We start from the raw sequence: 13,895 nt of genomic DNA, 5'->3' as shown, positions 1-13,895 counted from the left end.
ACATGAGTGATTCTCCCCCTTATGCTGCTTGAGCCAGGGTTAACTTGGTGTAACCAGGCCACCACCTCCCCCAGATGTGTGGTTCTTTCCCTTATGCTGCTTCAGTCAGGGTTAATTTGGTGTAACCAGGTCACCACCTCCCCACACTGGTGAACAGTACACACAAGTCCAGTGATATAGGGTATCATTTGGCGATATTGTAGCACACTTTGTTTTTACGCTTCACAGTCAATTTTTATCAAACTTTCAAAGGCATAAAGTGGGGCATTTCTCATCTTTGCAGTCAGATATGTTAGTCCGCAATATTTCTCTAATCAGAGCGTACCTCTGAAGGTGACATCTGTTTGTTTATGTAAAACTGTTCAACACATTACATCCTTGTAGGCGACCTATTGACCTACATCTAAATCACATGTATGTACCAACCCAATATGCCTCTGCAGTATTTGCAGTTTATTAAGTTTCCCTAAGTAATTATATTAAACAGATAGTGATTTACATAATTTGCATCTCATTATGTTGATAATCACCCAAAGTACCTACCTACCAAAAACAAAGAATATCCATCAATCCCCTCAGGAGTTATCCATCTAAAAAGTTACGAACAATAAGACCCACTGCAGTTCCAAACAAGCTGCTAGGGGTCCCAAAATTACACCATTTACTCCTAGTCCCAACAGCTATCCACCACTTGAAATTCATGAACCTGGCACTTCTGGAAAATTTAGGCGCAAACTTTGACGCTCACTTGCAGTACCAAAACAAGTCACCAGGAGGCCCATTATCGAACTTGACCTTCCTTTCTATGTCCCCTACCTATCAACCAAATATCATTAGCATCCATCTAGAACATCTCGAGTTATCTTGCATACAGACAAACGCACTTACATACAAAGCCAGCTACAGCACCATAGGTAAAAGCTAGCTAAACCATTCTTGCACATGACAATCCTTTCCACAACCGCTACACACCTGCCAAATATCGTGGAAATCGCCCAGCTGCATTTTGACTTATGCTTCCCGAAAAAACACACGAAAAAATACCAAGCTCGCTACTGTACCGTAGGAAAACGCCAGGTAAACCATTTTCGGACTAGGCATGCCTTTTGACAACCGCTACACACCTGCAAAAAATCAAAAAGTTCCATCCATAATTTCTCGAGTTATATCCTGTTGACCTTCATACAGACCCAAGTCGGCAAAAACATTATCTTCTTGGCGAAGATAATTATGTGATCAGGCATTTTGGGGCTTACCCATCGAAGAAAATAACAAGAACTAAGTAGAGTTTATAGTCATTTCTACCAAGTTTTACAATCAATCGTATAGAGGTAGTTAGCCCTGTAGGATTTCATAACGCCAGTGGGAGTCCTATACTCCACAAAACAGATTTCCTTGTTGCGAAATGGACCATTGTTTATTCACGAGTTTTCACATACTTAATCAGGTCCAGGTTCAGGTCCGGACCTGGACCTGATCCTCTGGACCTGAACCGGACCTGGACCTGAATCTTCTACCCCTAACCCTAATGATTACGATTCATTTATGCTCTCTCTCTTTCTTAGATTGAATTGCGCATAGGGCCTTTGCCCTGGGCAGCACGACATTTATGGTAAACTCTCTCAACCCTAGCCCCAGCTGGAGAAGATGTGCACCTTGGTGAATGGCACGGCAAATGTATCCAGCCCCGACAGCTGGATACAGGAGGTGCCGAACTCGTCTTGTACGAAAGATTTCGGTGGAGCTGACGAAGTGACACTGCCAATACCACTGTCCTGGGACAACTACGTCCCACCAGCTATCTTTGCCTTCATCTTTCTCGTTGGGGTTACTGGCAATTCCCTTGTGATCTACGTGGTGGCGTTCTTCCGCAAAATGCGAACCGTTACCAACTTTTACCTGTGCAACTTGGCCGTGACTGACATGACCTTTCTGCTATGCTGTGTTCCTTTCACCGCAGCACAGTACGCCATGCCTTCTTGGGTCTTCGGCGAAAGCATGTGCAAGATGGTCAACTACATGATGCAGGTAAGTCCTCAAGTCGATAATTGCAATAGTGTAACAGTGGGGTTCAAGTACTGCCTGCCGTCCTTGCCAAGGAGCTCACTGGTTCCCATACCGGCCTTGTGTCTAACAGGCTAGAGATGTGCCTGCCCACGGGGATATCGAACTTGGAGATTCGAGGACGAATCTTGACAAGAAAAGGGGGAGTAGTATAACTGTGGGGCTCAAGTACCACCTACCGTCCTTACCAATGAGCTCTGAGATTTTGTGGCGACATCGGTAGCGTATATGGTTTTGGGATCTTGGCTGCCCGGATCCGGCTGGATATGGTTCGAGTCCTGGGAGCGAGCCTGGGGTAAAAACTGTTCCACTCGCCTCTAGTGTTTCAATAGGCTACAAAAGAGGACCAGAATAACAAGATGATATGTTACACAAATAAATGTTTTATTCAAGCAACGTTTTGGTGACCGTCTGTCACCTTCATCCGGGCAGTTGTGACTGGTTCACTTGTAACTCTAGGTGTCGCTGCTTACAGATGCGGTTCCAAACATGAAGTATTTTCATCATGTTTGTATTTCTCTCTTTAGGTAACTGCTCAGGCAACCTGTCTGACGCTGGCCTCCGTGAGTGTTGACCGGTACTGCGCTATTGTACACCCCGTGGCCTCCCTCACCTTCCGCCGGAAGGGTGTAGCCATCTCTGTCAACGTTCTCATTTGGATCCGTGAGTAACATATATATTTTAAAAATTAATTGAATTAGATTATGAATCCATTGGTTTTGATATAATCGGCATGAAAGAAGGCCTTATATTAATTTTAAAGCATGAAATACCTAGAACAATAGTGTGGGCATTAGTTACAATGCAGTAAATGTTCATACGTACAGGACATGGTTACGGTCTAATGGGGGTTGGGTGGGTATGGTTGGCAGATGACTATACAAGCCATACAACTAGTTCAGATAGCGTTTACTCAAGAAACTGGACTTAATTTGGAAACGGTAAGACAAACAAATAGCATCGAGCAGTAGTGTCGAAGAGCAGTATGAAGTCACAAGTGGTTGATAATGTAAAAAAGGTAATGACAAATTTCACATAGTCAAATAGAAAACAAAAAGAATAAGACAAAGTCAATACACAGTTCATGCAAATTATTCCATCAGCTCCTGTTGCTTGACTACAGAAGCTAATACTATAGTGGTTAAAAGATTGTGGGTGCTACTTGAATCGTCTGTTTCCAAAGTCATATTCAGTTGCTTGAGTATGTGCTATTTGGCGTATCTTCTATTTTTTTATCTTTTATTCAGCAAACCTATATAGGCATACGTAGAATAACTTTAAGCAAATGGTTTATGATGGTAAGAAACGCCTGTTTGTACAATGCCATTCTTGGTAGATCACATATTCCTACAATTTGTGGACTAGTTCTTTTTATTTGGATGTTTAACCTTCATCGACATAACAATCAGCTTCTACTCAACATTATCTATTGGTTTCGTGGCCAACGTAAAGGTTTCTTTCTTTCCCGAAGTATCTTTCCTGATGGCCCTGCCGGTCCCCCTGCACTATCGCCTGGTGGACTTGAACTGGAGACCGTACGGCTTGCAGACGATCTGCCGCCCGGTCTGGCCGTCCAAAGACTTCGAGAAGGGGTTCGCAGTCTACACCTTTCTGGCCATCTACTTCATCCCGCTGGATGTCTGCCTCATCAGCTGCGTGCCCATCATCTACCGGCTGTGGCATCGCTTTGACGGCGTCTCTGTCATGGTGCCGCAGAACAATGCAGAAAAGGTGCGGTGGCTTTTCAAATGTTGGCCAAATGCGTCTCTATACCCTTGTGTTTACGTGTGATGTGCATGGCTCTTGTATGTATGTGTGATGTGTTTGACCCTTGTATGTGTGATGTGTTTGACCCTTGTATGTTTGATGTGTTTGACCCTTGTATGTATGTATGTGTGATGTGTTTGACCCTTGTATGTGTGATCTGTTTGATTCTTATATGTATGTGTGATGTGTATGGCCCTTGTGTGTATGTGTGATGTGTTTGACCCTTGTATGTATGTGTGATGTGTTTGACCCTTGTATGTATGTGTGATGTGTTTGACCCTTGTATGTGTGATTGTGATGTGTTTGACCCTTGTATGTATGTGTGATGTGTTTGACCCTTGTATGTATGTGTGATGTGTTTGATTCTTATATGTATGTGTGATGTGCATGGCCCTTGTATGTATGTGTGATGTGTTTGACCCTTGTATGTATGTGTGATGTGTTTGACCCTTGTATGTATGTATGTGTGATGTGTTTGACCCTTGTATGTATGTGTGATGTGTTTGACCCTTGTATGTATGTATATGTGATGTGTTTGACCCTTGTATGTGTGATGTGTTTGACGCTTGCATGTATGTGTGATGTGTTTGACCCTTGTATGTATGTGTGATGTGTTTGACCCTTGCATGTATTTATGTAACTATGTATGTACGTTTGATGTGTTTGGCCCTTATATATTCGTGTAGTGCACATGGCCCTTGTGTGATACATGAATGTATAATGCGTTCGATCCAGTTATTGTTCTATTATGAATCAAATATATATAGTTATGATGAGCGAAAGATAGCGAAGAAGAAGGGTGGAATGTATACGCACAATGTCACATAAGTACGGATAATAATACGATATTTGTGTCTTATGTCGATTGAAGTACCAAGTACAAGTATCTTAAATATGATGGAGATGAAATCTATGATCGATGAATATGTTGTTTTGTAGACCAGAAAAAGCACCTTCATGGTCCTTGGTACCATCATCCTCTTCACCTTGTGCTGGCTGCCCAATCACGTGATCAACCTGTGGTGGCACAGCAGCACCAACAAACAGCTGACAGCCGCTGTCTACTACAGTAAGGTAAATGAGCCATGGCTAATACAGCATGCTGTTTCTCTCTTTCTTATTTGTGCCATTTTCCAGCAGCATCTGTAGCGATAGAGCAGCTTTCTTAGTAGGAAATCAAGTGCTATTTTCAACCTACGTTTCGATAACTGTCGTAACCTTCATCATGAAACAATAATTACATCCATGAAATGTCATGGATGTTAGATTTTCACTAGCCTTTGTGTGTGTGTGTGTGTGTGTAAACAAGATAACTCAAGAACGGCTTAATGGATTGGTTTCATACTTCGTGTGTTGATGCATGTTAGTAAATGATGAACATCACCATGCATAAATCATGAAAATGTGCAAGTCATTTGATTACATTTACAAAAGCTCTGAATATTTCATGGAGGTATGAGGTCGCCGAACTCTAGTTAACATTTAAACTTCTTTGAATTCTAAACCTATAATGCCTAAATGCAAACTTGCAAAGTCTTACTTGATTTGGCATGTGCAATCAGGATGCTCTTGTTTTCACGTACACGCGCAAACTGTACTATCAAAATTAGGAAGTTAGGAAATATTATAATAGCTTAAAATCAAACAACAAAGCGAATCATTCTTAGAGAAAACTACATTATCATTTAAGTATCTTGAAAGAGATTTGCCAGTCATATAAGAGTAACTTGATAGAATAATATTTTAATAAGCGGCTGAATATAAACATTAAAGTCAAAATCAAGGCATTGGAATCTAAACGAATATTTTAACAAAATAAGATGCAACGAATGCAGATTTGCATAACCTAGTAGTGAAATCTACATTCAATGATGTTAAAAGTATGGCGCCAGTGATAGTAATTACATAGGCGAGGGTCTGCATGCCTTTTTCCGTTAAGCGTTACGAGCCATTTTAATTCACCGTTAATCGTTACCGACCCGCTCTAATTCAACGTTAACCGTTATCCGCATATTCTTCGTGAAGCGTTATTGGTCGTTTTAATTCAACGTTAATCGTTATCTGTTATCCCGAATTCACCGTTAAGCGTTACCAAGAAATTCTTCGTAACCCGTTATACTATACACACGAAGTCAAATGCCAGATAGAACCCCTGAAAATGTAGGAAATGGCGTTTGAAAGGGTCCAGATGTCAAAATTTCTCCGAGCCTCCCGGCCTTCGGCTCTGAACATGGTAAAACATGTTGCGGAAGCGTCGCCCTCAAAACTTTATCACTCATACAGATTTCAGTGTCAAACATAGCTTAGTTTCGGGCAAAAGGTTCTCCTAAAATGCAGACAATGAGGTTTCTCTGGACCTCTATTGCGACGGCTTGCGCCTTTGGCGCTCACGACGGCGAAAATATGTTAGGGGCGTCGGTTTTCGCACAAATAAAACTTTTCTCCCTAATAACATGTCATTTAATTTAGCTTCCTTCAAAATCTGTCCTTCAAAATGCAGTAAATGGCGTTTCAGACGGCCCAGATTTTAAAATTTCGCCGGACTTATATTGTAACGTCTCGTGCCTTTCGAACTCGAAATGGTAAAAATATGCCGGGGCTCTGGGGGTGGAGGCCAAAGCTACGAGTATAATCATGTGTAATTTGATGAAAATGTCAAAATCAACCTAGCTTAGTCGGTCGGCAAAATTTGCCGAAAATGCAGGAAATAGCATTTAAGAGGGTCTTGATTTTAAAATTTTTGGGGGGGAGCATCCCCCGGACCCCCTGGAATGCGTTGCGCCTTCGGCGCTCCATGTGCTGAAACAATAGTTCAATCCCCCCATAAGAGATTTGCTGCCGCCATCTCTGTGGCGGGCCGGGAACTTTGCCTCCGTCAATTCACAGATGTCATGGACATTGTCACTGTCATTCCTCCGGGTTCTGGGCACCTTTTGCTTCGCACAATGTATTTTCACCCATTGATATAACTACTCTAGCGTTGTATGAATAGGAATGCACGTCAATGTTACTGTTATGCTTTGTAACTCATTCTGAATTTACCGTTAAGCGTTACCGGGCCTCCTGAATTTACCGTTAAGCGTTACCGGGCCTCCTGAATTCACCGTTAAGCGTTACCAAGACCCCCCCATGCAGACCCTCATAGGCAACTCGAGTAAATTGCAAAATGATTTGCTTAATTAACGCAGACACTAATATAGTACCTTTAAAAAAACAATTGAAGTCGTGTATAGTGTTATACTCGAGGCAATGATAACACGCCGCTTGCAGTTTAGTGGTTGCCCTGCATAGCAGGGCGTACTGGCCAACAGAGAGATCCAGTATTTGCAGCATGTCGGTAGTAACACACAGGAGGGCTTCTTTCTCCGCAAGTTCGGCCTTGGCCAAGGCCTTGACCGTAGCTGGGGTCAGCTTCGCTGCCTGGGACCATTCTGCAAAATCGAAGTCGGCCATCGCGCTTGGAGAGAGAAGAGGTTTCGCGTCCGCACGCTTTGAAGGGCGGTCCGGGAATGAGCCCCGGATTGTCCCGCCTGCCTGTAGCTAATTAAGCTGACCCTGGTGGGTCCGTGTGTGGTCGGGTCAGCAACTTCTTTGATCAAAACACAAATAAACAATCCCTTTATTATAACCGTAAAACCTTATCAGCAGGTGCTTTTAATTGGCATGCAATGTAAAAGCTGTGTTCATAACATAGCTTGATGAAATAATTCGATTTGGGGACCACTAGCCGCTTTCCATTTGCATGGTACTGCAGCGCAAGTTCCGTTTTACTATGTCATGTTCGAATTCTGGACAGGCTATGGTCACAATTTTAGCTGTTAGATAGCTCTTGGTATATGTATTGGCCCTCTAGCAAATTTCTCTGGAACTGCACGGGGCGTTTTAAAACCTAAAAGTTGGCTAATTTGATTTTGTTCTTCTTATTTTTGTTTTTCAGTTTGTGGGAATCTGCCTTAGCTATGCCAACTCCACCATGAATCCTTTCGTCTATGCCATTGTCGGTGACAACTTCAGGCAATGCATCAAGCAGACCTTCTGCAAGAAAAAACACATGCAGATACCGAGAGGGAACAGACGAGCAGGTCAGAGGGAAACGCTTCAGGTAGATTCTCGGTTTCTGACCTGTAACGTATCAGGAGCGTCAGGTAGCTCATCAACGAAAATACAGCTTTTTGTAATGAATAAGATCGAAAAGGAAGTCACATATGTTGAACGAGAAACTGCAGTGTAAAACATAAGTGCTATTTCTGTGTAAATACGGTGGTTTCATACGGAAAATGTTGCGGACATGTTTAGAACATAATATAAAAGAAAACGTATATTTCCTACCTTAGAAGTTGAGTTCTTCATTGTAACTGCACATTAAGCTAAGGGCACAACCCGCCGTACCTGCAACTGCGTGGTGTCTACGTGCCAAAACGTGGGCAATCTTTGGGGATCCGTAGGTGGTAAGTACCGCCTCCGTACGGACTCGTAGGGAATCCGACGGATTTTGGAGCATGCAGACGCGCCGTAGAACTTTACGTGCAGACAAAACTTTGTGTGCCATCAGGCTGCGGATTCGCCCCCCCCCCCCCCAGTACGGGCGACGCGACTGACCTGTACAGCCTGAACGTTGCGGACGTGGCCTCCCAAAAAACGTACGGACAAATTGCACGTACGGCGGGTTGTGCCCTAAGCTTTACTTTAACGTCTGTTCTAGTGTAGACAACAGATCCATGTCAGCCTCCTGCATTGATGAAATATGTGTACATATGTAATGACTTTCAACACGCGTTCAGAACATAATACAAAGGAGACCGTATATTTGTACCTACATTTGAAGTCGAGTTCTTTATCGTAATTGTGCTTTACGTACGCGTCTGTTCTAGTGTAGACAACAGATACGAGCGCATGTCAGCCTCATGTATTGACGCAATATATGTATATATGTAATGACTTTCAATACGCGTACGTCTGTGGTAGAATGTACTTGTCTCAAAATGGATAATTGGCTAGAAACGTCTGGTAATCTGTATCTTGTGAACGAAATAGGTTTAGAAGTTTTAAGGATGGTAATAATTACTGTAAATCATAACTAGTTTGTGACTGGAAACGATATTGACTCAAAGCACTGAATCGGAGTTTCTAGAATACTATTGATTTTTTGATGTGGTATATGTTTTGTAATAATATTGATATCGTATTGTGTTGCTTTGTCTCTATTCATATATTTACAGTGCGTATTGTATTCATAAATGATCTACTCACTTCTCAATTCAAACATGGTAGTCCAATTTTCTTTATGCCACGAGACATAAAGAAAACCATACAAAATAGAAAGTCAGAGAAAACGCTTAAAAACGCATTAAAACAACCGGAGCCGAACATCTGCTTGAAGCTTAAGAGTAACATATTGTACCAGTTGGTAGCAAGGAGAGAGTTGGAGGGGCTGGTTATCATACACAATCAAATTGAATGTGCTTGGTTCGGAAAAGACAGAGCAATAGTCTGTTAGGCTAGACCATGTGAAGGTTAACATTATGCGATAGATTGTAATTGTTTCAGTCTCTTTTTGGTCTTTGTTATAGCTATGTCATTAAAAAAGACATTATCAAATGTATAATACTAGCATGAGAGCTCATCTGTGTTGACGTAGTACATATTGAAAATTTTCCACTGTCTTCCGTCGACCTTCTTCAGGAGTAATGATTCAGTTACTCTGATCACGTGACTTAGAGAAACGTGATTAGAGTAACGAATCATAAATGCCTGGCAAGAGATATCGGCCCCCGTCTCTGTTGAGTGTCGGCTGGTGTGCCCTTATGTAGATGGCCTCCTTTACCCCCCTCCCAAAGTAATCCGGTTCGGCGTCCAATATTTGTACTTTGTCCAAGATGATGAAATGTCCCGGTGACTCAATATGAATGTGCTGTGACACCTCTGACGAGGCCGAACTCTTTCTCCTGTGCTCCAAGAACCTAGTCTTGAGCGAGCGCTCGGTTTCCCCAATGTATGATTCTTGGCAGAGACCACGGGTATTTCTTCCCTGACACGGGATGTGGTATATTATGCCACACTTATCCTCCTTCTTTGTCTTGTCTTTTGGTGCCACCAGTGACTGTCGTAGGGTACGTGCAGGTCTGAAACAGGTTTGTATGTTGTGGTTCTTAAAGATCCTACGCAGATCTTCCGAGACGCCCTTCACGTAGAGCAGGACAACCAACCCTCTGTTGTTCTGTCTGTTGGTAAGGTGCGGCTTGTGGTCACGGGAAACAGTGGATTTAGGTGCCGCGGCTTTGTTTATCGCCCAAGACGGGTACCCACACTGCTTAAGTGCTTGTGTTACGTGTAGTGTTTCTTTTTGCCTGTTGATAGGGTCAGTGATAATGGTGTTGGTACCGTGTAAAAGTGTTCTGACTACGATAAGTTTGTGCTCTAAGGGATGATTGGACTCAAAGTTCAAATACTGATCTGTGTGGGTTGGTTTGCGATAAATGTCAATGTCCAGAGAACCGTCCTCTTTAACAACTACGAGGGGCGTTCAATAAGTAATGCCTCTGACCCACTTTCAGTTGTCTGATCTACATGAAATTTTGCATGTGTAATGATTTATATCTCTATGGGTTATGTTGCAAAAAGCAGCTATGAACTAATTGTGGTTTCTGATTTAGAGGTGTTTGAAGTGAATCAGGTGTAAAATGGAGCCAGGTGTAAAATGGAGCCAGTTGAGTGTGTGCAGTGATCCGGTTTTTGTATTTGAAAGGACGCACACCAAAGGAGACTTTTGATGAAATGAAAGAAACTTATGGTGATGATGCCCCGTCATATGACCTTGTAAAACGCTGGCATCGTGAATTAAAACATGGCCGGAAGTCTGTGGAAACAGCTCCCAGAGCTGGTCGTCCCTCTTCTGCTATTGATGAGGCATCTGTTGGAGGACCAACCTGGGGTGTTCTACAAAAACGGTGTCCAGAGCTGCATCAAACAATGGAAGAAATGTATAACTCTAGGTGGTTCCTATGTAGAGAAATACTAATAACTGTGCCAAGTTTCATTAATCTCCTGCTATGGGAAATGGGTCAGGGACATTACTTATTGAACGCCCCTCGTATCACAGTGTCTAGAAATGGTAGGGGTTGTCTTTTTGTTCCTCAAAAGTAAATTCAACGTCGGGGTCAATGCTATCGATATGGTCAGCAAATTCCTGTGCGTGAACCTTTTTCAGCTTTGTGTGAGTATCGTCTACATACCTATACCACCACAAGGGCGGGTGAAGTGCGGTGTTGATAGCCACCTGTTCAAAATGTCCCATATAAATGTTACAGACTATTGGGGAAACAGGGGAGCCCATGGCCGCCCCGTGGATCTGTTTGAAAAATTTACCATTGTATAGAAAGTAAGTACAATCTAAACAAACCTACAAAAGATCCCTGACATGAACTGGGGACAATGTAGACCGTTGTGAAAGTGTACTATCGTTCTGTAGTCTATCTAGTATAATGTCAAGCGCTTTGTCAACTGGCACAGAAGTGAACAGAGCCGTAACATCAAAAGATCTAAGTTCTTCGTCTTGCTCTACCCTCTTGCTTTTAATGAGACCGGCAAAATGATGCGAAGTTATTATATGGTGAGGGGGATTTTCCGACCAGGGGAGAAAGAATGTCGGCTACAAACTTAGCGCTAGGATAAGTGATAGAACTAACGCTACTGACTATCGGTCTCCACGGTATGCCCCCTTTGTGGACCTTAGAAAAGCCAAAAAATTTTGGGGTATTTCCGTCGTAGGGTATAGTTGTCTATATGTAACCCTGTTGATGCCTTTATCTTTCTCTATTTTTTTGTAGCACAGATATCAAGAGTTTCTTATATCCAGATGTAGGGTCTCTTTTCCCGAGTTTTACATAAGTAGAGTTGTCGTCCAAGAGGGCCTTACATTTACGATGGTAATTCAAAACAAACAAGAGACCCTTATCGGTGGGATAGGATATTTTCGTCCTTCTGAAGGGATTTGAGTGCCTCACGTTCTTGCTTAGTGCAAGGACGTTATGCTTAGTGAGGTTCGAATCTACTTTCCTTGGGTGAATGAGGACACTTGAAACTTTGATCTAAAAACATTAGCCTCTTTTTAGGGAGTTTACGACAGGCCGACTCAGTCTGTGAAATGATATCAACAACCGGTAATTTGGTCTCTGTTGGTGCAAAATTTAGCCCTTTAGCAAGTACTGAAAACTCTGGGTCACTTAAAATTCTGTCCGAGAAGTTCTTTACCCACTTCTTAATACAGTCTGAGGCAATGGATGCGCTGTCCTGGCTGTTGCTCTTTTGAACAAGGTGGGAGAATTTATTCTGTTGACGGCTTTTAGCTACCAGGTGTTCCGTAATTGTGACCTTTCAACCCAAGACCTGACTTCTTGGGAAATTTCCACCGGAAGGGCGCTTTCCAGCGTGCATTCCAGGTGTGATTTTTGAGCATCCAAAGACTTGAATTGTGTACGGTTTGTCCGATTCTTACATTCAAAAGTTGTTTCTCTGCTCGTCGGAGGATTGCATGAGCCTTTTCCCCTTTTACTGAGCTAGACAACCGTAGACTCGCCGGGGTGACATCGTGATGTTTACAGTGGAGGTTAAACCGTAAGTGGTTCCGATATCGCGCGGTTTTCACACAGGTCTTTTCCATGCATCTTACAGTATCCAGACAATCCTTGCCGTAATCTTCTCTTATATTAGCACGAAAGCTCATCTGTGTTGACGTAGTACATATTGAAGTTTCCACTGTCTTACAACACCGAAATTAGCTTACCTCGAATATTTCGAGTAACTGAATCATCACTCCTGAAGAAGGTCGACGGAAGTGCGACTGAAAATTCGAGGTAAGCTAATTTTGGTGTTGTAAGACAGTGGAAAATCTTCAATATGTACTACGTCAACACAGATGAGCTTTCATGCTAATATTTGCTTTGCATTGCTTGGACTTAGATACAGGTACCATGTGTAGTGTAAGGTAGATGGAACATACAAAGATACCATTTATGCAATAATTTCCTTATTTGCTCTTGTTGAACAGCCGCTTTGTAAACTTATAAGAGCAAGGTAAGTCTATTCCTGGTAACTGCTTAGCTCTCCCACTCTCTGTGTACTTTTACAATGTCGTGATATTGATATATCCGGTTATTAGCAAGACTGTCAATAAAAGCATACAAGGTGATCTATTACAACGCAGTGCGATTAAACAAACTTCATTGCATATTCATACCAAAAGGGCTAAGTGCATATATGACAACACGCCGTCTAAAGGATGTTCACTATAAAGCATGAAATGCTAAAGCACTTCATTCTAACGGTAATTGCTGTGTTAATATCTGAACGGTTTTACATACATATGAATCGTATTTTGATAAATCCCTTGACACTATTGTAGTAATAAACAAGGTCAGCACAGATAGGTAACCTCATTACAGCGTTAAGTACTAGATGCTGACTGATTTTGTTTGGAAAACAATGACGTCACTTTGTTTCTTTGATTTATTCCACACATTCATTTACCCCCTAACTGTAATGTTTACAACGATTTTTGTGCCATGTGGACAATCGTCAATCCTTCCGTGTCATTGAGAACCCCTATCGAGTCATATCATTTTTGAAGCTATTAGGTATTTTCTGTGATAATCTCTTGAACTGCTGGGGAGTATTTTTGATGCATACAACGGACTCTATTTCTATTGCATGTTTATGACATCCACTGCTGAGAAACATAGGTGTTTTAACGGATACCAGTTTTATGTGTACGGTCATTGCTATGACTAAACCCTGACTAAATTCAGTAATAACTTTTCTAGGTAAATGTAATTCATCATACTGAATTCTTTAAAATTTGCATAAATACCTACTATTGTCATTAAGCACCCTGTGTGATTAGCAGTCATTGTGACATATGGACAGTGCTACGTGTCATTGATGCCTCCTAGCGATTCTTATCGTTTTTGCAGCTATTAGTAATTTTCTGCAATCATCTCTTGATCTGCTTGGGGGCAATTTTGATCCATACAGCTGCCTCTGATGCTCACTTATAGGGGTATCTAAGA

At 42.1% G+C, this 13,895-nt stretch overlaps 2 protein-coding genes across 2 annotated transcripts; both read left to right on the top strand.

Annotated features, from left to right (window-relative positions):
- Positions 1–1,647: 1,647 nt before the first annotated feature.
- LOC118422846 (kiSS-1 receptor-like) lies at positions 1,648–2,735 on the top strand. The gene is made up of 2 exons (XM_035830694.1): positions 1,648–2,028; positions 2,592–2,735. Exons 1-2 carry the CDS (start codon positions 1,648–1,650, stop codon positions 2,733–2,735), a joined length of 525 nt encoding a protein of 174 aa, XP_035686587.1.
- On the top strand, positions 2,562–8,259 carry LOC118430935 (galanin receptor type 1-like). Its single transcript, XM_035841966.1, has 4 exons — positions 2,562–2,727; positions 3,536–3,795; positions 4,771–4,905; positions 7,769–8,259. The coding sequence occupies exons 2-4, from the start codon at positions 3,547–3,549 to the stop codon at positions 8,060–8,062; spliced, it is 678 nt and encodes a 225-aa protein (XP_035697859.1). The 5' UTR covers positions 2,562–2,727; positions 3,536–3,546; the 3' UTR covers positions 8,063–8,259.
- The last annotated feature ends 5,636 nt before the right edge of the window (positions 8,260–13,895 follow it).

The sequence above is a fragment of the Branchiostoma floridae genome, chromosome 1 (assembly GCF_000003815.2).
Source record: "Branchiostoma floridae strain S238N-H82 chromosome 1, Bfl_VNyyK, whole genome shotgun sequence".
NCBI lineage: Eukaryota > Metazoa > Chordata > Leptocardii > Amphioxiformes > Branchiostomatidae > Branchiostoma > Branchiostoma floridae.
Note: the sequence above shows the minus strand (reverse complement) of the source record. Positions and strands in the feature narration are given on the sequence as shown.

Bases quoted from the DNA above. Each gene is read 5' to 3' on its own strand.
- LOC118422846 (XM_035830694.1), top strand. From the start codon at position 1,648: ATGTGCACCTTGGTGAATGGCACGGCAAATGTATCCAGCCCCGACAGC. The intron at 2,029-2,591 runs GTAAGTCCTCAA...TTCTCTCTTTAG, and splicing joins TGGTCAACTACATGATGCAG to GTAACTGCTCAGGCAACCTG.
- LOC118430935 (XM_035841966.1), top strand. From the start codon at position 3,547: ATGGCCCTGCCGGTCCCCCTGCACTATCGCCTGGTGGACTTGAACTGG. The intron at 3,796-4,770 runs GTGCGGTGGCTT...GTTGTTTTGTAG, and splicing joins CGCAGAACAATGCAGAAAAG to ACCAGAAAAAGCACCTTCAT. The intron at 4,906-7,768 runs GTAAATGAGCCA...TTTGTTTTTCAG, and splicing joins CCGCTGTCTACTACAGTAAG to TTTGTGGGAATCTGCCTTAG.